General features: G+C 46.1%; 1 protein-coding gene across 6 annotated transcripts in view; it reads left to right on the forward strand.

Moving 5' to 3' along the window:
• Positions 1–26,632, forward strand: part of LOC119063668 (urea transporter 2) — a 395,692-nt gene that overhangs the window by 344,943 nt on the left and 24,117 nt on the right. For 4 of the 6 annotated variants that reach the window (XR_008391443.1, XM_053664407.1, XM_053664406.1 and 1 more), the window contains exons 4-12: positions 838–1,022; positions 3,792–3,972; positions 4,928–5,117; positions 5,976–6,104; positions 12,073–12,265; positions 16,269–16,416; positions 17,432–17,566; positions 19,010–19,059; positions 19,554–19,728. Coding sequence is in view for 5 of the 6 variants with exons in the window: in XM_053664407.1 (XP_053520382.1) it covers positions 849–1,022; positions 3,792–3,972; positions 4,928–5,117; positions 5,976–6,104; positions 12,073–12,265; positions 16,269–16,416; positions 17,432–17,566; positions 19,010–19,059; positions 19,554–19,728 (1,375 nt within the window). In the remaining variant the exon portion in view is untranslated. The remainder of the gene's footprint in view (positions 1–837; positions 1,023–3,791; positions 3,973–4,927; positions 5,118–5,975; positions 6,105–12,072; positions 12,266–16,268; positions 16,417–17,431; positions 17,567–19,009; positions 19,060–19,553; positions 19,729–26,632) is intronic. The other 2 variants (XM_053664409.1, XM_053664408.1) reach the window with 2 other exon arrangements.

Here is a 26,632-nt window from a genome sequence, read left to right on the forward strand (position 1 = left end):
AGGAGGCTATGCTCAGGTTCAAAACCACATCTCAAAGAAACAATAAAGTAAATGAAGGCATAACTGAACTGGAGGAGGCCAAAGAAGAGCAGTTAAGATTATTGAATGGGAAGGGTAAAAGTACAGTACTACCTGCAACACCAGAACAGACTGGGAAACTGAGGACCTTGGGTAGATATTGTTGCAAAGCCGTTCAGGGCATAAACCCTGGTCCTAGTGCTCCCCCAGAGAGGAAGGATGTCCAGCCTGGCGCACACAGCACCAGACAGGTTTTACCAGAGCTTCTTACTGTTTCTAGGGAAGGAAAGGGGAGAAGGGGCTGGAAGGAGCCCCTGAGCACTGAGGACAGAGTGGAGAGAAAGGAGACTGGAGGTCAACTGTAAGCAATATAGGCTCCGTGGCAATTAAGAAAACAAGTTCTTCTTCAATCCCCACTCAATTGGAAGAGCACGATCTATGTGTGTGTACTAAGGCAAAAATACATGGACAGCTAGCTACCACCATAAGAAAGCACAATGACCAATATAAAAAGTAGAGGGAAAAACATTTTAGAAATCAGAAGAAAGGAGAGATGTGTATCCTAACTGGGTGGTCAAGGAAATCTTCACAATGGAAATGGACTTTATTCTGGACTTGGGAGAATGGGGGTAACTTGAAAGGTAAAGGTGACATGGGTGGGGGAATGGCTACAGGCGCCTCTGGCAGCACAAGCTACTGGAACAGTAGGTCCCCTGTGTGTCAAGACAGACCTTATGCCACCTGAGGCCTCCATCCAGCCTCAGCCAAGCCCAGGCGAGCCCAATTCTGACTCACTCGCTCTACCCATTTTTTCACCAGTTGCATGACCAATGAGTGGCCAGCCCCTGAAGGAGATGTCTGATTCTCACAGCAGTCCTCTTCCGGCAGAGCCGCTTTCCAGCAGATGCCAACTCTACGAGTCAGGGTTAACCAGCCCTAGCTGGCACTCCAGCCCTCAGGATACATACCCAGCCCTGCCCCTCCTGGAAATGCCTGAAGAAAAGGTGAGGAATGTCCCTCCGAAGATGTTTCCCAGGTGGGATGAGGATGGAGGGGAGAAGAGTAGTGAAAGACGCTGCCTTCCCAACTACATGGTGTGTGTGTTACATAATGCCACAGAAGGGCCTCTGTTGGGAAAGTTTCAGCCCCAGATCAATACATGGTCCCACCCGTGATGGGTCCTATCCAGCCTAAAATAGAAATGTGGTTTGTATGCAATGTGATTTTAAAGACAAGTAAGAAATGCCCACCTTCACACCTCAGTCTTCCGACCAGTCTCCAAAATCTTGCCCTTAGACCTGCCTGCTTGAATTACTCACTGTCTCCAAAAGGAAGGCCTTCATCCCAACGCCAGCGTTTAGCACTCCTTGAACACAGTTGCACAAGAGGTAGCCTGGCTGCAGCTACTGATGCAGAGGGGAGGGACACCAGCAGCAACAAAGCCTGAGGAGAGGGGAGAACCTGATTCCCAGAGTTGCCGCACCATCTCATCTAACACTTCCAGTTTTCAGCGAACCATTATGAGACATGTCAAGAAACAAGAAAGTATGAAACAGGGGAAATAAAGCAGTTGATAGAACTGCCCTTGGGGAAGCTCAGACATTGCACTTACTAGAAAAAGATTTCAAATCACCTTAAGTAGAATCAAGAAATAGCATCAAAACATGTCTAAAGAGCTAAAGGAAAGTATGAGAAGTATGACCACAACATTTCACCAAATACAGAATCTCAATAAAGAGGAAATTATTATTAAGAAAAAAAGAAGTAGAAATTCTGAAGTTGAAAAGTGTGACAGAAATTTTTTTAAAATTGCCAGAGGAGCGCAACATCAGATTGATGCAGTCAGAAGAATCAGAAATTTTAAAGACAAGTCAATTGCTGGCTTATTTGTCTAATGGCTTCTCTGAACTAATTCTAGAAAGCCTACATTTTTTGTCATTTCTAGCCACTGATCTCCCTGTTCAGTTATCCTACTGGTCGGCTAATGATTGGACGAACATTTTCTCAGGGACCTGTGTGCATGCTGGGGCATATCTTCAACACTCACCCAGGAGGTTGTCAAGTCTGCCTTAACCTTCACTTTCTGCTTGACTGAGACTCGGACCCAGCCAGGTGCGAGCCTGGGGACTTCTCAGTTCTCCACTGAGCATGCACACGGCCCTGGACACGCACCAGCCCTTCTAGAATCACAGAAATGTATCCAAGCTTTGTAAAACCCACTTAGGACACCCCATGCTCCAGTTTACCCTCTTAAGCTTTTTGACTAGCTCATTGCTTTCCTCAACTGTTATCCAGCACCTCAGGCACAATTTTTCCCAGTGTTCTCAGCCTCTATGGAGGAGAGAATTTTTTGGAGAATATCTTGACTGATATCCTCAAGGCATTTAAGTTTTGATGCAGGCAAGAGGTTGGAGAAATCTACAGACCATCATCAGCATACAATTGAAATATAATGTGAGCCACTCATGTAAGTTTAAATTTCTATTAACCACATTTTTTAAAAGTAAAAAGAAGCAGGTGAAATTAATTTTAATAAATTGTGTTTATCCTAGTGTATGAATATATAATATTATTATGTCTATTCAATGTAATCAATATAAAGTATCACTGAGAAAATTGGCACATTAATTTTTATACTGTCTTTTAAATTCACTTAAAGCACATCTCAGTTAAGACTAGCCACATTTCAAGGGCTAAATAGCCACATGACCTACTGGCTCCTATAGTGGACAGCTTAGCTTTAGAATAAGGAATCCTGACCAAGGGGTCCTTGGACAGAATTGAGGGTGTATGAACTTGGGTGGGGAAAATAATTTACCTTTATTTTCATTAACCTCCAACAAACTTTGGCATTTATTTCATTCATGAATATAAGAAATGAACAACAGTCATATTAGAACTTGTCATTATCAAATTGGGTTCCCCTAAGAAGCTGACTTGGAGATTTATACGTAAGAAGTTTACAGGGGCCCTTATCAGCGTGGCTCAGTTAGTCCATCATCATCCTGCAAAGGGAAAGGTCACTGGTTCAATTCCTGGTCAGGGCACATGCCTGAGTTGGGGGCCTGATCCCTGGCTGGGGTGTGTGCGAGAAGCAATCAACTGATGTTTCTCTCACACATCGATGTTTCTCTCCCTCTCCTTCTCCCTCCCTTCCCCTTTCTCTAAAAATAAATAAATAAAACCTTGTTTTAAACAAGAGAGGTTTATAGGGGTATGCCATTGGGGTCAATACTTGTAGAGAAATAAGGCAGCGGGGTTAGACAGAAGGGGCTGGGCTGCAATGCGGTGGCAGTAAAGGCCTCAGCTGCCCCCTCGGTGAGCTCCGGAGCTGCCAGTGCCTCCGTGGAGCTGTCCCGAGCTGGAGCGAACAGGCCCCAGATGCTCGTGGTCACCGCTGTGGAATGACACTGGGTGTTGGATCTGTCAGGCTTATATGTGCATCGCAGTTTTCTTAATATCATGCTAACTGCATTTCAATGTAATTGGTTCTCTTTGTAATCCTACTTTTTTATTTACAAACACTACATTCTGTAAAGAAGTCTACCGGTTTGCCGAGATTCCAAAAGGGATCCATGGCACGAAGGGTTAGGAAGCCCTGCTATGAAGAATGTGCAGTAATCCTGGGAACAGCAGGCCCGTGCGGGGTACTCTGGGCATATCTGTCTTATGATTCTTTATATAAAAACAAAACCAAAAACCTGGCAACCTTCTTTATCCCCAAATGCCCCCACTCTCCAAAAGCTCAAGTATCTGATATTTTCTCCTGAAAGGATCTCGGGTCATCCAATGAAGAGAGCCACGTCGTGAAAATTGAAAAGCCCCATGAAAGGGGTAAAAGGAGAGAAAGCAGGGCTGAGCCCCAGGGCTCCGCAGGAGGCCAGGGCACCAGCCTCTTCGAAGCAGTGGGCTACCTCACGGGCGAGATGAAGGAGTGCAGGAGCTGGCTGAAAGGTGAGCAACTGCCCAGGGAAGAAGCAGCTGGGTCGGGCCAGCAAGACAGCCCTCCCTCCGGCTTGGACCTGGGAAGCTGCTCCCCCACTCCCCCACAGCTGGGGCCGCGCCAGCCCCGAGCTGGCTCCAGGTAGGCGTAACATGCCCTCCTGACTTGGATTCCCAAGGTTTCGGAATTGAATGCATTTCATGAATTTTAGCTCTTTAAAAATTCTTCATCCTTCATGGGATAATGGAATACCTGTAAGACAACCACTTAGCTACATATAAGCCATTTCCCAAATAAGCTGGTTGGTCTTTTCTTCACTTTTCCTAGCCATGTAGTATGTGCCATGTAGTATTGGCCTCCCTCTCCCCAATGTTCCAAGGTTCTTTGCTTGTAGTCCCTTTCTTCTGCTCATTTCCCTAAACTAAATGCTCCAACAAATACCTGTAGCCCCCCTGCCCCCACCTGAACAGACCGTCCTGGAAACCAAACCAGAGACTGAGGCAGGGTGTGTGTCCCCTCTTCTGGACTCGGCTTCCTCTGGGTCCTGTCTCATTGCTCATTTCTTTCCCAAGCTTCCTTTCTCATGCCTACTTTCTTTGCAACTCAGATACCGGCCCTCAACTGAGTCACAGAATACTACAAATAAAAAGTTCCCTACCATCTCCACCTCTTCTCTTGGATCAATAAATTTCCCCTGGAATGCCCTTGAGGCTTCCTTGCCAGCTGAGCTAGTGGCTGGAACAGCGTTAAATTGGTCTTGGCATGGTGCCTCAGTCTGTATAGCAAAAACTAACACCCACTGGGGACTGATTGCTGGGCCACTCAGAAATGGTCTGGGTGCCAGGCTGAGTGAGGGGAAATGTCCTGGTCCATGCCTCCCTGTCTGTCTTGGTTGCCATGTCAACCAGTGGTCCAGCAGGGAAGCGCTAGCTGGACCCTGCTGATGTCCCTGCCTGTCTCTTTCAGATAAGCCACTGGCCCTCCAGTTCACAGACTGGGTCCTGAGGGGGGCTGCTCAGGTGATGTTTGTCAACAACCCTCTCAGTGGATTCATCATCTTCATCGGGCTCCTGATCCAAAATCCCTGGTGGACGATTGCTGGGGGCCTCGGGGCAGTGGTCTCTACCTTAACTGCCCTTGTCTTGAGCCAGGACAGGTGGGTCCCATTCTATGTTGGTCTTGGGTCTTGGGGCAGGCAGGTGGAGAGGTGATTTCTTCCTATCCACCTTACCCTATCAAGAGGAGGCCAAGGTCTCCTGAGTATCAACTTTGAACAGGTTAGTAGAGATCCTTACAGACTTAAACTGCTCACAGCAAATGACAGTACCAGGCTCCATTTGACTGCAGAGCCTTCTGGAAACACTCCCTCTGAGGCAGACACAGACCAGGGGAGCCAACCATCTCTGCTCAGTTTGCCTAAAGTAGCTGGTATTTAAAACCAAAAAGGAACTAAAGTCTAGCCCTGAACACAAATGGGAAAATACAGCAAAAATACAAGCACAATTAAAAATAATGATTTTTCCCGAAACACAGGTTTCTGCTCCTTCAATAGTTACTCTAGTCCCAAGGATATTCTGAACAGCAGTGGTCTTCCCTGCTGCCCCCTTTTCTTTCCAGCACCCACTCTGCAGCTGCCCCATGTATTCCTGGCCTCCACCCCCAACCAGCCCTGTATCTTACACACACATTACACACCTTCCCAGTGTCACACCTCAGGTTTTCTTTGGATTTCCCGCTGTATGTTGCAATCTGAGCCTCCCCTGTGAAGGAGAGTTTGGACACAGAGAAGACAAAAGTGCATAATTTAATTCTAGATCAGCAAAAGTGATCAGGGCATGTGTGTGTGTGTGTGTGTGTGTGTGTGTGTGTGTGTGTGTGTGTGTGTGTGTGTCTGGAAAGGTGCTGGAAGCTACATGATTGTGTGACATTCATTGAATAAGCCAACTTTTTTCTTTGAGTACCTGGAGGGAGGGACCATGAAATTCAAATGCAGAGTAACTCCGTTTCAATCCAGGTCTGCTATTGCCTCTGGACTCCACGGGTACAACGGGATGCTGGTTGGACTGCTGATAGCCGTCTTCTCCAAGAAGTTTGACTATTACTGGTGGCTTCTGTTTCCTGTGACCTTCACTGCCATGGCTTGGTGAGATGCTCGTTCTCTCTGCTCACCAAATAAAGACCGAAGATGGTTGTGTCCTATACTGGATGGGTACATGCACCATCATGGGGTCCAGTGTCTTCAGAGTCAGGCTGGTTTGTCCTGAAAGACACCATGAAAGTCAACAAGTTCAATGGCAAGCCGAAGGGATCATTTGTGAATTTGGAATGGCAGGGACCCTAGAGCAACAAAGCACCACGTGGTTGGTACTGGGCTGATAGTGTTCCTTGCATGACAGGCCTCATACGAAAGGCCATCATTTATTGAGTATTTCCTACATGCACCGTTTGAAGCAGGGTAAGGCTATCATCACCCCGATTTACAGAAGGAAAGACCGAGGCACTCAAAGCTTAAGTAACTTGTCCCCAGGTCCTACTCAATAAAAGGTATCAGTGGTGGCACATTCTGAATGCAGAACCTGTATTATTAAACTTCAGGTCATATGGGAGTCATCTATCCTGGGGGCCAAAGCAAATAAAAAGCTGTAAACTTGCTTCTGATAGGGGCATAGAGCTTTCTTGGACCAGAATGTCTATATTTAAAGCATAGACGCTTTGAATGACAAGCATCAGTTGATATTTTATTGTGCAATCGCCTCATTTTGCAGAAGGATGAGAAAAGCAGGGCAGAGAAGGGTATTAAGAAGAAACATCCACTGAGTGCAGGGTGCCCTGGGTCTGTTACTCACACGAGCCTCAGTTTGCTTGCATCTGCAGCAGGTCTGGAGTGTCCCAGGGTGTCCACACAAGCATGCCCACTGTCACTCAGTGGCAGAACCTGTGTCCCTAACCCCTGTGCTCACCTCTCAGACACGCCAACTGATTTTTAACATCTCTAAGAAGTCAATTTATTTATTTGGTGTCATAGTCTAGAGTTACTAAAAGCAGTTTAATTTAGTTTCAGTACTGTTCCATTACTTTTTAGTAGTGCTTGTGAATAAATTACTACTTTGAGCATTTGGGCAATTTATGTTTCTTCTTAGGGTCTCTTTCTCATCTATCAGAACAAACAACTAAAGCAGTCATTTCTATGGGAATTTCCTTAATGTCTCCTGCAGGCTACCCTCCACCTTTAAGGAGCAGAAAGACTTCTCTTCATTTGCATATGTTTGGTTTATAACTGCATAGATTAAGCCCCTCAGCATAGTTCTTCAGCCACATTGCACTGGGTGGGACTTTGCCTCAAGGGCCCCCAATCTCACCATCACTTCCCAATTTTTTAAAATATATTTTATTGATTATGCTATTACACTTGTCCCATTTTCTCCCCTTCATTCCCCTCTACCCTGCACACCCTCTCCCACCCACATCCACCCCCTTTAGTTCATGTCCATGTGTCATAAGTTCTTTAGCTTCTACGTTTCCCACACTATTCTTGCCCTCCCCCTATCTATTTTCTACCTACCATCTATGCTACTTATTCTCTGTACTTTTTCCCCCTCTTTCCTCCTCTCATTCCCCTGTTGCTAACCCTCCATGTGATCTCCATTTCTGTGGCTCTGTTCCTGTTCTAGTTTGCTTAGTTTGTTTTTGTTTTAGGTGTGGTTGTTAATACTTGTGAGTTTGCTACCATTTTACTATACATGTTTTTTTATCTTCTTTTTCTTAGATAAGTCCCTTTAACATTTTATAAAATTAGGGCTTTGTGATGATGAACTTATTGAACTTGACCTTATCTGAGAAGCACTTCATCTGCACTTCCATTCTAAATAAAAGCTTTGCTGGATAAAGCAATCTTGGATGTAGGTCCTTGCCTTTCATGACTTGGAATACTTCTTTCCAGCCCCTTCTTGCCTTCAAGGTCTCTTTTGAGAAATCAGCTGACAGTCTGATGGGAACTCCTTTGTAGGTAATTGTCTCCTTATCTCTTGCTGCTTCTAGGATTCTCTCCTTCATTTTAATCTTGGCTAATATAATTATGATGTGCCTTAGTGTGTTCCTCCTAGGGTTCACCTTCTTTGGGACTCTCTGAGTTCCTTTGGGGCCTTCATTTTTTAATTTAATTTGCGACCAAATTCAACCAATTCTGTGAGCATCCTGATCACCAGTGCTTTGAACTGTGCATCTGATAGGTTGGCTATCTCTTCGTCACTTAGTTGTATTTGCTGTGGAGTTTTGATCTGTTCTTCCATTTGGGCCATTTCTTTTTTGTCTTGTTACACCTGTTACATAAGAGGGGCAGCTCCTTAGGTGTTCACCAGGGTGGGACAACCCAGTAGCTGCGTTGTGACACTGTATGTGGGGGCAGGGTCAGAGTGGGAGCAATGGCACTTGTTCTGCTCTCTCTCAGATTTCAGTCCCCTCTGCCACTTTCCACAAGCAAATTGGGCTCTTCTGGTGCTGGTTCCCAGGTGGGTGGGCTGTGTATGTTCTAGGACCCTATGGGTCTCTGCAACAAACTCTCCTGTGAGGCTGGGAGTTTCCCAACCCCCCACAGGTATTTTTAATTGGTGTTTTGAGGCTTTACTTTCCATCCCTGGGACCCTGAGTTGCATGGTCTGTCTCTCTCCCCAGTCTTGCCTGGTTTATCTGCGCACCCATGTGGGACTGCCCAGTCAGCCAGCCACCTTGTGTGCCATGCCAGGCTTCACAATCACTGCCTCGCTGGGTCTGCCTGTTGCCATCCCACGCCCGGGGTCTGCCAGCTGCCACCTGTGTGCCCAGGGTCCACCCACTGCTGTCTTGCATGCCCAGGGTGCCTTGCACACCCAGTGCCACCACTTTTTGTGCTGCGACCCCTCTTCACTCGACAGCCCAACTCCACCCCACCTACCAGTCTGGATGAATGTGTCTATTTAACTCCTTGGTTGTCCGACTTCCATACAGTTCAATTTTTTGTCAGTTCTGGTTGTTATTTTGTTTCTAAATTGTTGTTGTCCTTCTTTTGGTTGTGTGAGGAGGCACAGCGTGTCTACCTACACCTCCATCTTGGCCAGAAGTCTCACTTCCCAATTTTAAAGATAAAACACCACTGAGCACCCTACTCTGGGCTGAGCTCTGTGCTACTATTGTAGTTGTTCACTCACCTCCTATAGTCCTTGAAATCAAATCCACAAGGGAGGTCTTAATAGTATCATTTTCCACATTTACCCAACAAATATTTGCTGAGGCTCTGCTATATACTGAGACTATTCTAGGTGTTGGGGTCCTTGTGAACAGGAGAAGGTCTCCATCCTTTTAGAGCTGACGTTTTCCTTGGCCAAGATAGAAATAAACTTGTGAACTGGTTAATTAAAAAGCTCATCTCCATATCTAATAAGTACTTTGAGGAAAGGAAAATGGGGCAAGTGAAACAGAGAGTGATTCTAGACATGGGTGTCAGGAAGGCCACCTTGCAGAGGGGACATTTCATCTAAATGATATATAAGGAGGCACCTGGCATCTGAAGATCTGGGTGAAGGACGCTGCAGGCAGAAGCAGCAGCACAGCCACAGACCCCAACCAGAAAAGTGTGATGTGTTAAAGAAAGGGGACCAGTGGGGCTGAAGCCATGAGTGGAGCAGGAGGAGGTGAGGGCAGAAGTGGAGGAGGACCAGACCCCATATGCCTTGTAGATCCAGTGAGCCTTTGGGTTTTCATTACAACTCTGATGGGAAATAGTTAAAGGGTTTTAAGCAGAGGAGTGATAGGATATGGTTTAGATTTAAACAAATCAGTCTGCTTACCATGTAGAGAATCGATTTAACTGGACAAGAGTAAATGCTGGAGGCATAGTTAGGAGTTTGCTGCAATAGCTACAAGGGCTGAGAGTGGTTAGGACTAGAGTGATATCCAGGCAGCTGGTGAGAAGTGGTTAGGCTTGGGTATATTTTAAGGATGGTAGAGGCAACAGAACTTCCTGAGAGGCTATGGAGTATGAGGGTTGTGAGGGATAACTCAGATACTCCTATAATTTGCCTGAGCACCTGGGTTGGTGGAGAAGACTAAGAAAAACAGGTTGGTGCTTGGAGACAGGATGCAACTTGAGGGTTCTCCTTGGTTGTATTAAACTTTAAACTTCCAAAAAGAGATGCTGAGTAGGTAATTGGATGCGCAACTCTGGAACTCAGTGATATGGTCAAGATTTAGAAGGAAGAAGCCCATGGAAGACATTTTTTTGCCCATGGGACTAAAGCTATTACCCAGAAAGAAAAGATTTAAAAAGAAAGAGAAAGGGGAAACTCAGGAAAGAGTCCTAGGATCCCCTCATATTTAGGAATTGACAGGAGAGGGGAAGAACCACTGATGGAGAGTCGAGAAGGAGCAGCTAGAGAAGCCGGAAGAAAACGGGATGTGCAGTGTTGTGGCAACCCAGACAGAGAGAGTTTCAATCCAGTCAGAGGGTCCAACAGTCCAATGAGGGGGCAGGGAATGACCGTGGATTTGGCAAGATAGATGTCATCGGTGAAGTGGACAAGAATCATCTCCACAGCATGGGGAGAACTCTGATTCTAGGGTGGGTTTAGGAAAGGATGGGAGTAGGAATATCGGGGGTAGTGAAGATAGACAATACTTTGAGGAGTATTGCTGTGAATGGAAGCAGACTAATGGGGCAATAACTAAGCAGACATCGGATTAAACGGGGAGGATTTGTGAAGGTAGAAGCTATGAGAATGTGTTTGTATATTTATGAGAATGACTCGGAGAAAAAGGAGAGAGACAGGAGAGAATTGCAGGATGGAAATCTTTGAGACAGATTGCACCCCAGAGCACAGGGGAAAGAATTAGCCTGATGAAGGAGCAGGGACACTTCCATTATGTGAAAAGGGCAGAGAGGAAACGTGTGTGGACCAAGGCAGTCGGAGTGTGGATCTTATGGTTGAGGAAATGAAGCATTTCTCCTCTTGTCATTTCTATTTTTTTAAAGACTTTATTCATTCATCTTTAGAGGCAGAAGGGAAGGAAAGGAGAGAGGGAGAGAAACATCATTGTATGGTTGCCTCTTGTGCATCCCCTGCTGGGAACTGGCCCGCAACCCAGGCATGTGCCCTGACTGGGAATTGAACTGCGATCCCTTGGTTTGCAGGCCCGTGCTCAATCCACTGAGCTATATCAGCTAGGGCTCATTTCTGTTTTCTTAATGAAGGAAAGCAAGGTAGTCAGCTGAAACTCAAGGGAAACAGATGTAAAGATTTGAGGAGAAAGGAGGAAATGTGAAATAGTTGTCTCAGCAACTGGGGAGTTAATTTGCTAGGAAGGTTTTCAGACCACCTTCAATGCCCATTTGTAATTCATAGTTATTCATTAAAAGCAGACCAATCGAGCAGATTATGTGAGCTCACATGTGATTTCGTATTTGGTCCTGAGCTCGCCAAGTGTGGGAGAAGTAGGGTGTGAGGTGTCTAGGATGCCTGGGCCCTTCACAGGAAACTAAAGGTGAGGAAGATTAATTACCTAGTCACTCAGCCTGTAGTTAGAACTCGCACCTAGCTCCCTCTTTCTCCCAAACACATGCTCTCCCTGGGGAAGAAGCCAAGAAGAGAGAGAACACAAACTCCTCAAGGTTTTGGGTTCACGTGGTGGTTCCCAGAGTAGCTCAAGTACTTGAACTGAGAGTCTAGTCCCAGGTATGACCTCTGTGCCCTGGCCCCTCCTCCTAGAAGGCCAGACTCCCAAAACATTACCACAGCCCAGTATAGTAGCCATGGCACAGCTTGATGATCCAAAGGTAATATATGCTATTTTGTAACAATTACATTTCGTTCAGCTTCTTTCTTTAACTTAAAAGAAAATATTTAAATTATTTTTTAAGTTTTCTATTCAAGGCAAGTTATATTATTTTTACATTCTGTTTCTCAAAGGTACAGCCTTAAATTGAACACCCTATTCCCAATCATGGGTCTATGGATCAAGGGGCCCAAGGAATGGCTGTCCCAAGAAGAGGGGACAGTAAATGGTACGGTGGCCAGAACAGAAGAGGTGGTGTAGACCTAAAAATGATCACAGTGTGAACCCTGTGCTTCTTCCATCTTCAGCCCAGTTCTTTCTAGCGCCTTGAATTCCATCTTCAGCAAGTGGGACCTCCCGGTGTTCACACTGCCCTTCAACATCGCGGTGACCCTGTACCTGGCAGCCACAGGCCACTACAACCTCTTCTTCCCCACGACACTGATAGAGCCTGTGTCTGCAGTGCCCAACATCACCTGGACGGAGATTGAAGTGCCCTTGGTGAGTCGCCCAGAGGCAGAGGGGCTGCTCCCTCCACGGGCCTTCTCACTGACGGGCGTGTGCACAGCCGGGCTCTCGGCCTCTCCAGACGCCTCTCCCTCGGATGGTGGGTCTAGTGGAAAACGGGCCAGGAAACGGTCACTGCCACCCTCACACTCTTTCAACAAGCCTTTCTTAAGGACCTACTCTGTGCCGGGCACTTTATCAGACACTGGAATACATGGGGACAGCAACATCCCTGCCTTAGTGAAGCTTACATTCCACACAGAAAGATGAGAGCCCATGCATGTTCAGTCGACCATACAGGATGGTGGGATTGAGGGGAAAATATTACATGAGGTGCATAGTCAGATGAAAGGGCAAGACACTAAAAACAAAAGGTTTAAAATTAGGATTTAAAAGATATTATCAATAGAATTGGAGGGTCCATTTTCATGTGCTTTTCATATCAATGTCTCTTAAGCAAGGGTGGTTTTGCCCTCCTGGGGGCAGTAGGCAATGTCTGCAGACATTTTTTAGTTGTCAGGACTGGGCCTGTGAGGGTGTGACGGGCACCTAGTGAGCAGAGGCCAGGGATACTGCCAAACGTCCTACTATGCACAGGGCAACCCCTCCGCATAACAAAGACTACCCAGTCCCAAGTGTCCATAATGCCAAAGCTGAAGAACCGTGTTTCGTACCCTATTGTCACAGATGTACATCGTCATTTATTCTACTGACTGCTAGACATTGTAGATGAAGGGATGTGACAGAAATCTAATACAAGATAGTATATAGAGAACTGTAACATTTTAGCCCTGTTAAAAAAACCTCGAGAGACCTAACAGCTAATGCTAAGACAAGCTTATTATGCATTCGACGCTGTTTTAAGCCCTCAACTTAATAACTCATTTAACCATCATAAAAACCCCATGATAGAAGTACTATCATCATCCCCATTTTGTGGATGAGAAAACTAAGGCACAGTGAGGGTTACTTGCCCAAGGTCAAACTGCGGCTAGTGCCTGAGGTTCAAACCCAGGCAGCCTGACGCAGAGCCCAAGCTTTGAACTACCACCTTCTTCGTGCACGGCAGGCCCTGCACGCTCAGTGGGGAGCATCACAATGAGGTGAGCCCCTCTGCTCTCCACGCAGCACCCCATGGCTGTGTGCCTTTGAGTGTTGGAGGACTCTTTGCATTCCTCAGGTACCTCCCTTCATTTTCCACCCATTAGTTCTAGCTCTCCTCCTCAGAGCAACTTACAATATTGTTTCCATGGCCACTTTTTGAATATTTGAAAACATGACTTATGTCCTCACATATTGTTTGTGTGACCTGATGCCTGAGCCCTCTCCACCCTGAAGCCATACCTGTTGTCAAGATGCGTTTAACCTCTATGTGGCCCCCTGCTGGATATTGTGCTCCAGGCCACCACTCCACGGTGGGGCAGCCAGTGCTTGCCCCCACTGTGAACTGAGCCCCATCAGGAAAGAAAAGGCCCCCTTACCCTTCGTGGAAAATGCTGTAGCCAACCATTTTTAAAGTTTTTGTCTTTTCACAGTTTTGTCTAGGGCAGGGGCTACAATAGGATCAGAGGCAGGGCTGGGGCCTAAGTCCAAGAAAAGAGCAAACCCAGAAGCCTGCGTCTGTGGGAAAGCCCACCCTCTTCAATGGAAAACAGCTGGGGTAGAGACAGGGGCGAAACTAACTTTGATAGGATCGTCCATGATCAGCCATCTGGCAATCAGGTGCACCGTGTTTGGGGCACAGACCCACTGTCCCTAAGCTATACCCTCTGGTGAGGCACGGCCCAAGTGGCAGCTGCAGTGACAGGGGCTGTTGCCAGAGAGAGAGACCCCACCCATCCTGCACTGTGTAGCTGTACAGTCCAGTGCTGAGGGGCCGGAGTGGAAAGGGCACAGGGAAGAGATGCCTCTTGTGTCTCTTCAAAATAGACGTTGAGAAATGCACGTACCCTGAACCCCAAGGTCATTCTCTGAGCTTCCAACGCACCAGCTCTCTGACAACAGGCTCCTGCTCTTCCTCACCATCCAGAGCTGGGTTTTGAAGAATCAGTGGCATTTCCCTCTTTCTCTTTCAAACAATGAAGGGAGTGACTTCCTTCTTGTTGAACAGGCCTGTTGTTATTACAGGAGGATTATTCAGAAGGAGGAGGCTGGTGCTCAGTAAATTTCCACCACACACCTGACTGTGCCTCACACCAGGGTGTCAGCTGCAGCCTGCAGAGCCTCATGGAGGAGAGGGCGGGCGTCCCCGGGGGGCCACAGTTCACCCGGCTAAAATATGGGTCCCGGTGGAGGAAGCTTCCTTCTACACCCAGGCCCCACTCCAAGGCATCTTGTTCCCTCATTCCTCTCATTCTTGACAGCTTGGGCTTAAAACCCATGTTCCCAGATGGGAAGGCGGGAGCTGGATCCCTCAGCACCCTGCATTCCTCGGACTTCAGGAAATCATGGAATATTTATTGAGTAGATTTACAGCCAGTTCCCCACCTTCAGCTGAGTTTCCTGGACCAGTACAAAGTGTTTCCAGGGTTCTTTTAAAGAACACAGGGGTCCTACCCTGTCGTTCCTTGCACCAGCCCACAGGGTCTGCCCTAAACGGTGCTTGGTTATTAAAAGGCCACCTACTTGGAGACAAGGTGGGGCAAAGCTCAAGAACTCTCCGGGACTCCTCAATCGAAGAAATCAGACTAACATCGGAATTCAGTCAAGTTGTTAGAAAGTACAAAATTTCACTAGTGGGAGAAACACCATTAATTCCAACATCTACATTAGACTATCAATAACGAGTCCGCGGGTCTCGTGCACGTTAGAGACCCTCCGATGCATGTTAGAGACCCCTGAGGCCCAGCCATGCTCCACACCAGTTGAGTCAGACAGTCTGGAGAGGAGCCAGGCATCAATATGTTTTTAAAGATCTTTAGGTAATTCCAATGTATACAAAGTTTAGAATGCTCTGAGCTAATCAGTAATAGTTATTAAACATCTGTTATGTACCCAGCCATAAGGGAGCCCTGTCCTCAAAAAAGGCACATGCTCTGATAGTGGAGAAAAGCACTTTAAAGCTGGAAGATCATCTGCTAGGGCATCTTCCTCCTTACAGAGGAGGGCACCACGGTCCAGGAGGTGACATGCCCACAGTCACCCATGACCTTGTGCAGAGCCCGCCTGAGAGCTGGAGCCCTCGACCCCCGGGCCAGTTCTCTCCTCTCCCTGCCAATCTCCCTCCCTTCCTTCTTGCCCTCAAAGGACAGCCAAGATGTGGGTGATGCAGCTTGAGCAGAAGAAGCCCATCTGACCTCACTGCCAATTAATCACCTTTAATTCCAACGTGACCAATGACACTTGGGCTCAGGGAGGGTTGGGCTGAGTGCTGTCCTCCAGACGGTCTTCACATTACCTTTCTTCGGTGCTGAGTTCTCTTCCTCGGCAGGGAAGTGCCTCTGCCGCCTTCCCAGGGCCTCACAGTCCCCAGGGTAGCACTGAATGTGCAGCAGCCAACAGACTAGGGGCCAAGCTCAGAGGCTGTAACCTGGGCTTGGCCACCAATGTGCCAAGTGACCTTTTGTCTGATCATCCCTCAGAATGGCCCAGAATATTTCCAGTACTCCTGGAATATTTCTAAGATTCCAGAAAGTCTAGAGGAATTTTGCAGTACCCTGAAATCCCTGATGGCAGTCTAGAGAGAAAGTGTCCCCTAGTCCCCCGAAAGCAGAAGCCATGGACCCCTCAGAAACACTCAGCCCAGCCCCTGTGTTGGGGAGCCCTGCTTGGTTTTGCATGACGGATGCTCAGATGCCTGCCAGGTGGTGGAGTGAGGCGCTGTTTGTTCTAGCTCGTGCCCTCCCATCCTCTCTCACCTGCTGGAGGGCACAGCCATTCTCCCGTTCCACCCCGTTACCTGCCCACCGCCCCAGGAATGGCTCAGTCCTGGCCCCAAGGCCTAGTCTGTGCCTCATCAGCCCACACGCCACTGACTTGGACTCTGTTTACTTTGCAGCTGCTACAAGCCATACCCGTCGGGGTCGGCCAGGTGTATGGCTGCGACAATCCCTGGACAGGCGGCGTGTTCCTGGTGGCTCTGTTCATCTGCTCGCCACTCATCTGTTTGCACGCGGCCATTGGCTCAATCCTGGGGGTGCTAGCAGGTAGGGCAGGGCCGCTCTGTGCAGGGATCATATTCCTAAGGTCATTCTCCCCCACACACACAACAAATGTTCTGGACTTACCATCTTCACTGGAGTTTGTAAACACTATCAGGTAGGGACTCCTTTTCCTTTTCTTGACTCTCCAAAGAGAGAAGATTGAGTAGCAAGATTTGTGGGGAGAGGCAAGGGGACTGAAGACCAGTTGGCCTGCAGACTGAGCCCCTAGTTGCTGAGAGGCGGGAGCAGGGAGTGGGGAGCCGAAGCTGACCAGGCAGGGGCATAAGGGAGCTGACACCAAAATGTCAAGTAAGCTCAAAGAAAAGATTTTCTCAAATATTGTATTGCCACTTGACAAATGTGACCTAATATTTCTACATACATGAATATGTATGTACACATACTTATATATGTATATGTGGACAAGAGTCAGAAATTAGAGTTTGGGGCATTGGGAATAGGAACCTACTGACTTATCCCAATATTTTTCAAACATGTCTTAGAGGAACTTTAAGTAAAAGTTACCTGGAAAAAATTTCAAACTTACCACAAGTCAAAGTAGCACAGCAGGTCCACATAATTCTTACCCAGACTCACCTATTGCCCACACCCCAGGCATTTTGCTGTATCATTTCTCTGTCTCCATGTATCTAAGCACATTCACATTTCGTCAGCCATTTGAAGCAGAACATTTTCAACTGAAATCTTTCTTGCTGAAAATGCAGCTGCTCTGGCCAAGGAGAGGGCCTGAAGTCCCATGACCTTGGCCTGCCCTCACGCTGGAAGTAGTCATACATCTGTGTGTAATCTTAGAAAAAAGTTTGGAAACCATTGCTTTCTTCCCATTGTTGGTTTCCAAAGATGAGCCGCTATTCGTAGCGGTTCCTTTGATGGGTGAGGGCGGAGGGTGTGAGGGGAATGGCTGGAAGGAGGGCACCCTGAGTCCCATCACCAGCCACAAGGTGGCCTTGGTGCTGTGAGCCAGAACCAGCCAGAAACACCACACCTTGTCCCACAGCCCTGACGATGGCCACGCCCTTCGAGGTGATCTACATGGGCCTCTGGAGCTACAACTGCGTCCTGTCCTGCATCGCCATCGGAGGCATGTTCTACGCCCTCACCTGGCAGACCCACGTGCTGGCCCTCGTCTGCAGTGGGTATCCGGGGAAGCTGACAACCAAGTCACTCTGCTATTTGTCCCTCCCCGCCCCCACACCCTTGGTGATATGAAACCCCTGGTGATCACTAGTCAGAACTGAGCAGCAGTGATAGAAGGACTGTTGGCCTTGGTCTTTCACAGCTGGGGGACTTGAAGCTCCTCCTCTGTCAGCTGGAATCACACTCACTATTACTGCCGTTATATTCACACGGCGTTGGAACGCTGGTGAGGAAACCACACATGCATTTCCTCATGCGCTGGTGGCAGCATCCCAGCTCTCGATAACCCTTCATTCCCCAGCGATCTGTAGGGCACCAGTGAGTGCCGGGCCCTAGGTGAGGCGTGGCAGACACACAGTGACCACATCCTCAGGAAGACACGGTCTCTGCAATTAGGGTTGTGATGTCTAAGAAGATCATTGGAAAGATCTGGTGAGATGGTGTACATGGGAGCACTGAGGTCTAAGAAAAATAAGACCTAGCCCTATGGAAGCTCGAATTCCATAGAGTAAAGAGAGAGAATGCTGTGTCAGAAGAGAAATCAGCCACAACCTGCACCCAACACAGGCTCTAAGTGACTTCCATGTATATCCCTCAGCAGCCAGCACAAGGGTAGACATGGAGACAGTGGGCTCAGTGAATGTTTATTAAGTCAAAGGGCCAGATATTTTGAGGTTCAAACTATAACTGCCTTTGGCCTTCGGAGGCCTACTGTTGCTGGAACCATCTGGGGAGGTTTCCAAGGGAGGCTGAGGTTCATGGCAACACCTTCAGGGTGGGATTTGTATGGGCAGACAGGGAGAAGACGTTCTGGACAGAGAAACAGAAAGCAAAGGGCAGGGGCAGAGGAGCTTGTCCAGATACCCAGGGGTGTGCGGAGCTCCCCTATCTGACCTGGATGCCCATATCCCATGGTTGAGCCCAGATGTCTGGCTCCTAGGGATGAGCTCAGAGACCCAATAAGGTCCAGCTCTGATGGGACTTGGTGAGGGTCCAACAGCATCATGGTCACCCAGAATTTTAGGCAGGAGCAGCCATATCTGGAGCTCATGTAGTCTGACCATCACCCCCCAGACAGGTAATCATCCAGTCATCCAGCCTGTGCTAGACCATCCCCAAGGTCAGTGTGGACAAGCAAAAGATGGTTAATGACCCCTGACTCTATGTAAGGCCACCATGGTAGTGGGAGGGGATAAAAGGATATGTGAGCTTTACTCTCTGGGTTTACTCTAGGCTTTACTCTCTGAGAATGCCCAGTCTGGCAAGAGATGGGCCACACCTACCTGCAAAGATAACTAATAATGCCACTCACACGTGCCCCATGTCAGGATATGGTGTGGACACTGAGGCTGCTGGGGACAGGCTGGGATCTCTGCTCTTGGAGAGGGTTGGGGGTGGACCCTGGGAAACTGACTCGATGACCCTTGCTCCCCTGCAGCTCTGTTCTGTGCATACATGGGAGCAGCCCTCGCCAACATACTGGCAGTGGTAAGTCTGGACTCTTCTGAACACTGTGCCCATCCCTAGTCAGGGCTTCGGGGTGTTTGGAGTCTTGTGGAAGAATCCTGAGGGGGTTATCGTAGCTGATACTCTGCACAGTGCCTTTGTCAAGATTTACCCAGGGTTTGTCCAGAGAAGGACTGGCAATTAGCTACATGTGCCTCTGATGCATGCGTGCTGTGTGTGCGCATGTGCTACAATCAGCATTGGAGAACAAGGAAGAGAGAGAGAAGTACTTACATTTAGCTAGATATTGGAGGTCATCTATTCCCAGGCCAATTTCCAGCTCCGTCATTAAAAGATTACAGTTGTATCCAATGATGACACTGCAAATTCCTAGACCAACTCATCCATCCTTATGAGCCCAGGAACCAATGCTATCTCTGAGGGACGGTCCCCATCCTCAGCCCCTACCACATCCCTCTCCCCCAGGGTCCCGGGAACCTAGGAACATTTTCAGACCCCAGGGCTTTTGTTTCCAGATTGGCGTGCCACTGGGTACCTGGGCCTTCTGCCTCTCCACCCTCATCTTCCTGCTCCTGACAACCAACAACCCTGCCATCTACAAGCTGCCCCTCAGCAAAGTCACCTACCCAGAGGCCAACCGCATCTATTACCTGACAGTGAAAAGCAACGAAGAAGAGAAGTCCCCCAGCGGTGACTAGTCAAGTTCCAGGCAGAGATGCTCTTTGCCTGGACCTTTGTCTGTTCTCTGTGGTCTCAATCAGCTGCAGCTCCCTCCTTCTTTGCCCCTCCTTGCACCTGCGTGGAACCAAACCCATCTAAAACTCTCTTTCCTGATGCTGGCTTTCTCTCTCTGTCCAAATCACCTTAACTATCCATCACATGACATTAGAGGAAGTTGCTCATGAGCTTACTGAAGTCAGAAGCAAGGCATAATGTTTTAAATGTCATCGACTTAAAACAAGAATGTTATTTTTTTTAGTCTTTTGGGAAAGTGAATAAGAGATAATCCTGTTGGCATGCTTAACTAAATAATAGATGCTTCAAAACTGAATTTGCTGAATGTCCCTAGGCAGACCCACAGTGGGTGAAAATTCAGGGGACATGTGCAAACCATTGAAGGCACCACAGTGCACAGAGCTGGTGGCTGGGATGTACACGGCTTTACATGAAAGAGGAATTTCACACTGATAAAGTTTTAAAGTCAAAATAGGGGCAACCAGGGCACTGGAAGTGTCTAGATAGGGAGTCTTGAGCATTTAGTGGTCAGAGTAATAAGCAAGATTATTTTCGATAGCAGAAAGAAATTAATTAATTAGAATCCTATATGTGACTTTTATTATGAAGGATAAGCATTCCTCAGTGTAGCTCAACCCAGCAACTGAAGGGAGGAAAGTGCCTGAGCTCATTTATAAATAGCCAGGGAAGTTTATTCCATTTTATCACTTGCTTGTAGGTACTGGGAGGCTCTATGAGATGTATGATATTTAAATGGTTGCCCTTGACTCTAGAAGAACAATTATCCACAAATTTTGTGATGTGGCTTCTGAATCCATATAGTCATTAGTTTGCATTCATTCTTTAGTTATATATAGCTCAGGAGTTAACAAACTTTTTCTGGAAAGGGTCATATAGTAAATATTTTTGGCTCTGGAAGCCATGCAGTCTCTTTTGCAAATACCTAATTCTGTTATTGTAGCAAAAAATATAGCCTTAGAGGGTATTTAAATGAATGACTGTGGTTGTGTCCCAAAAAGACTTGACTAAACAGGCAGCCAGCTAGGTCTGGCCTATAAGCAATAGCTGGCCTGTGCATGATACAGGTAATCAACATAATGATGGTTAGGAGTTGATGAGCTGTCAACAGGCCCAAAGGATATGCCAGGTTCTGTGTACAACAGACAAAGCCACAAAGCCATTTACCTGCTGGGTGACAGTGTGAAGATTCTTAGGAAACAGAGGGGACACAAGAAAATGAGATTAGTATGACCATACTCAGGAAGACGTGCCATAAGGCTCTCAGAGAATGGAGAGACCCAGTGGTGTGCACTAGTTTTAAACTATACCCTCTCCACACAGATGTCTGGGAACCACGTCTGAAGCTCACCATCCTCCATCTCCTCCCTCTGTGTCCCCCTCTGCCAGTTGGCTCACCACCATGGGAATAAAATAAAAGCCACGCCCCTTCAGAAAACCAGGAGCCCTGGCCAGCAGGAAGAGCAGGGAGACTCACAGACTCTTGGAGTTGGAAGGGAGTGTGCCGGCCAGGTTGTCCCCCCGTCCTGTGACTCATGCTGCCTCAATAGGAACAGGAGGACTTCAGTTCCCTCCCAGGCTTCCAGCCAGGGATCAATTACCCAAAATGGAAGGGAAGACCCCTACAGTATTCTAGTATCTGCCATGACAAAATGACTACTTGAGCTAAAGACAATCCCGCTAAGGTATTCTAACAAGAGATAACCAAACCAAAGATAACACAAAATCATCTCTCCTTTCCATAAAGCCCTTGAGAAGCTCCATCCAACAATTGAATTGGATGGGAATTGTCTTTTATTGGATTTCCAAGAGAGAAGAACTAGTTGGATATGAAAATTTTTTCATCTCACTTGGACATCATTATCTCTTCCCCTTCACTTTAACGCCCCCTAGGAATGAAAAGTTAAAACTGTATTGCAAGCTACCAAACTCACTTGAAGACAAATGGATAAAAGCTAAGTTAGTCAGAAAAAAAATATGTCCAGCAAGTCTGTTAAAACCACAGGCCCCAGAAATTCTATAATATACTAGTATCGAGATGGCCAGATATTCATGTATAAGTAGAGAAAAAATACCTACTAGGCTGATATGAGAAAGAAATACCTGGATGAAGTAGTGTTAATCACTGAATGCATTTGCCAAGAGAAATCGGACAGGAGGGATGAAATGTTTTTTAAAAACACTTTTGGGGCTAAGCTGCAGAAAATTGATGGCATTTCCCAAATGTACTCAAACAAGTTCTTTCTGGAGACAGAGCAAATCTCATGAAGCCAGGCTGGTGGGCAGAGGCTGTATCTGTCTGTCCTGGGCATGGATGAGGGTGGGGCACAAATGAAAATCCCCACCCTTCTAAGAAGTCTGCCCAATGCAGGTCACCCTGCCCACAGTCCATGGGCAGATGCCCAGGTGTCCTCTGAAGTAGCCCAAATAGTCTCATGGGACAGGAGAGCTCCCTGCAGCGATCTTGTCCCACCTTCACCAGCACTTCCCTGTCTCGCTGCCCACCCACCCCTCCTCCTGCCCACTGAGTAGAGGCAGGAGCCTTAAACTTACAGATTTACACCACCAACAGGAGCAGGCCACCAGACACTTTCCACTATCACCCCAAACCACCGGAGTAACTGAACACACGTATTTAAACATTAATCAGCAGTCATTAAAGAGAGAAGGACTGTAAGGGTAGGACTGGGGAGAACAGGGCTTTAGAGGAGACCCTGTCTTAAACTCTCTTTCTATCATGGAACCCCTTTCTACTGTCCCCAACCCAAACCCTCTCATCTCTCCTCCCTCTGGCCTCACCCTGTCCCTCTCCCACTTTAATCCTCTCTCCTACACTGAAGAGTTCTGTCAGCGTGGAACAGTGCCATCCTGCTGCATTTTTAAATCATCGATCTTGAATCATCTTTCCAATCACTTCTCTGATAATTGACAAAGTCAGGTTTCCTACTCCTTGGTCAAACTCGGGAGTTTGTTTCCTGGAAATGATCCATTTTCTTTCGTTGTAAAAATGTGTGTAGAGTTACTCCTGATGTTCTGACGACAATTCAGTCTCTCCTGTGTCCGTGGCTCTGTCTCCTTTGAACTTTCCGATCTGGTGCAAATTTGCTCTCGCTTCTCCTTCGTCAGGATTGTGAGAGATTCATCCATTTTACTGGCTTTGTCAAAGAAGCAGTTGAAATTAATTTGTCATTTCTACTTGTTTTGGTTTGTTTTTTCTATTTTATTGATTTTTTCTGTTTTTGTGTGGTTTATTTAAATGGTTTTTTCCCAAATGTTTATAAAACTGATGTGAAATTTCTTCATTTTAGATCTTTCTTTAGTGACAATGACATTTCAGGCTATTAATTTTCCCCTGAGTCCATCTTTAGCTGTGTACTAGAGGTTTTGGAATAAGATACTCTACTTTTATCAGTTTTTAAATAGTTTGTAATTTTAGTTTTCGTTTCTCTTTGATCCAAGGATTGTTTAAGAATGCGTTTCTTAATTTCCAGCACTTAGGATCTTTTGATATTTTTAGACTTCCTATCTCTAGCTTTATTGGATGATAAGCAGAGAATATGGCCTGTAAAATCTCTATTTGAAAATTTTATAAATTTTTCTTTGTAGCCAATTACTTGATTTATTTTGGACATATAAAATGCAAAATTTTTATTTGAAAGAAAGACATATTAAATTGATTTATTCATTGCATCATTTAACTCTATGTGCTTATTTATTTGTCTGTGGGACTTTAATTTCAAAAAGGGTTTATTAATATTGCACTGTACCTCAGTACTCATTGTTCGTTCATTCCGGAACTCACGATGACAGCTGGGCAGCATCATGACTCGTACGAGTTCCAGCAGGTGTGATGAGTCCCAAGTAAGCGCTGAGGACTGAAACATTGTTTCCCACCAAAATGCAACAGCTACAGGCTTTGATGAGTTCTGAAGCCAACGAGTACTGAGGTAGGACTGTAATTGTACAGTTTTATTCAACTCTTTTGTTTTTCTAAAAAACTCTCTCATGTATGTAGCAGCTATACCATTTGATGCCTATTGATCATCATTGATTCTTCAGAGATTCTACTTTTTACTGTTACAACTGCCCAGTTTTATCCTCATTAGTGCTTTTAACCTCATTTCAGCTTATCCATCTTTAATGTTGCCACACCTACTTTTTTCTGACATTTTCCTATCCCTTTTTTTAATCATTATCATCTCCTTTTAACTTGATCATTTTCTTTTAACTGGGTTTCTTGCTAGTAACATAGAGCAGTGTTTTGTATTTAACTTGATCTTGGTTTTTCTGTCATTTAATAAGATAATTTAACCTTTTCATATTCAGTGTAGCAATGAATATGCTTGTTTTATTTCTTCCACTTTATTTGTATTTCTTTTTAATTTATTTTTTGTTGTTTGTGCTATTATAGTTGTCCCTGCTTTTTCCCCTTTGCCCACCTCCCCTCAGCCCCATTCCCTCCCCTCTCTCAGTCATCCCTCTATCACTGTCCGTGGCCGTGGGTCATGAACCAATGTTCTTTGTCTAATCCCTTCACCATCTTTCATCCAGGCCCCTGCTCCCCTCCAACAGCTGTCAGTCTGTTCCATGTATCTACCTTTCTGTTTCCATTCAGTTCATTAGTTAATTTTGTAGATTAAATATCAGTGAGATCCACATATCTCCACATATCAGTGAGATCATGTGGTATTTGTCTTTTACTGACTGGCTTATTTCACTTAGCATAATATTCTCCAGGCCTCAGTGCCCATCACTAGGTGAGTAGATAAAAAAGCTGTGGTACATTTGCACAGTGGAGAACACACAACTGTGAGAAAGAAGGAGCTCTTACCTTTTGCTGCAGCATGGATGGACCTGGAGAACATCACTATTTATTTTTTGTTACTGCTTTTATTTTTCCTTACTGTTCTCATTTTTCTCGTTTTAGTATGTTAATTGCTATTCTTTTTTTCTTCTTCCCTGTGTTGATTTGGTAGGTCTCCTATTTTATTTCATTCCTTTAGTGGTTATTGCCCCTTCCCCAGTGCTCATAATCAAAAGTATATTTCTCTATTATTATATAAAAAACAAGATGCCAGCCCTGGCTGGTGTGGCTCAGTGGATTAAGTGCCAGCCTACAAACCAGAGGGTCACCAGTTTGATTCCCAGTCAGGGCACATGACTGGGTTGGGGGCCAGGTCCCCAGTGGGGGGCATATGAGAGGCAACCACACATTGATGTTTCTCTCCATCTCTTTCTCCCTCTCTTCCCCTCTAAAAATAAGTAGATAAAATCTTTAAAAAAAAAAACGAGATGCCAAATAGTTTACCCTGAAGAGATACCCCATTTGTCTATTGCTCCTTCTTCACCCTGAGGAACAAAAACCTTTAAACTATTTTCACTGTTCTCCTCCCCAGGGCCCCCATTCCTAACACTCATTTCTCTTGTATTTCCCACCCCTAGATTTTGCTGAGATCATTTTTATCATTTTTAATCTTTCCCTTGCAATTTGCCTCTTTTTGTTTTACAAGAATTACTAATTAACCCTTGTATTACACATTCCCAGAAGGTCTATCATTGTCCATTTGGAGTTTCCTGTTTAGACCAGGCATGTTACTTTTTATCACTGTTTTCTCTGTTCATCAGCTCCCCCTGGTTTGTGATCTTTGTTCTTATACATTAATTACCTGTTCGGGACCCTTCCTTGAGTATTTTCTTTAAATAACATATGACAGAACACAGGTGACGTGTTCTCCGACTGTTTGCCTGTCCACAGTTCCTTTCTCCTGATAAGCGAATGACAGTTGGCTGAGGGTGGGGCCCTGGGGCTGTAGCCTTCAGTAGTTCTGGTGCCTTCCTTTTCCAGTTTCCAAGTGTTGCAGATAAAAAATCTCCTGTCAATCTCATCCTTTCCTTTTTGTAAACAACCTGTTCTTTCTTTCTAGAAGGTGAAGATTTTCTCCTTATCTCTGGAGTTCAGGGATTTGATAAGGTTAAGCCTACATGTGTGTCTTTCCTCATCAAGACCTCCTTTTCATCTGCAAACTCACGTCTTTCCTCAGCTCGGCAGCTTTTGTTCTAATGTTGGTTCGATTTTTGCTTTTCCTCCCACTCTTCCTTTTTCAAGCTCTGGAAAGCCTAATGTCAGTTCTCCTTGATCTCTGCTCCAAGTCCTTCACCTCCTTCACAGTTTTTTCCACTTGTATTGTTGCTCTGCTCTGAGATATTTCTTCCATTTTGTCCTCCAGACCACTGATCCAGATCCCAGCAGTAACCTGTCTTTTCTTCAATTCAACAGATAAGTCAAATATTTTAGTTCAAAAACCATATTTTTCATTCCACAATATCTTTGGGATGGGAACCAAAATGGAATCTCCATGTGTGCTTATATTATTCTTTAATTGTTGTCAATCTCTTGCTTGGTAAATCAGATATAGCTTCTGATAACTCGTGGCCCCAAACTTCTGCCTAGTCTCGTTATCCCATGATTAATGGGACCCTGCATCGGCAGCTCAAAGGCACTTGCCCGCTTCCATGAGCCAAGCTCCTAGAAACTCTGCCTTGTGGCCTGACCTCTTTCCCTCATTCATCCAGGAGGCATTGTATGAGGAACTATTAATGTGTTACTCAGATCCCCACTTGACAACCATCCAGGAAAGATTCAGACCAGTTCCTGCCTTCAAGGAATTCATTTTATGAGGATTTTCCTGACCAGGTGAGAAGTCTCACCTGAGGGGAAGATGAGGATCACACCACAGATTTACCTGAACCACATAAGTTAACAGCACCAGTTTCATTACTCTGAGCAAATTACCTGGTCGGGTTGGTCTTCTGTTCAGGGTAAGTATCGGGCATGATTTTG

Source organism: Artibeus jamaicensis, unplaced genomic scaffold (genome assembly GCF_021234435.1).
Source record: "Artibeus jamaicensis isolate MK-2021 breed Jamaican fruit bat unplaced genomic scaffold, CSHL_Jam_final contig_354, whole genome shotgun sequence".
In the NCBI taxonomy this organism is placed as follows: domain Eukaryota; kingdom Metazoa; phylum Chordata; class Mammalia; order Chiroptera; family Phyllostomidae; genus Artibeus; species Artibeus jamaicensis.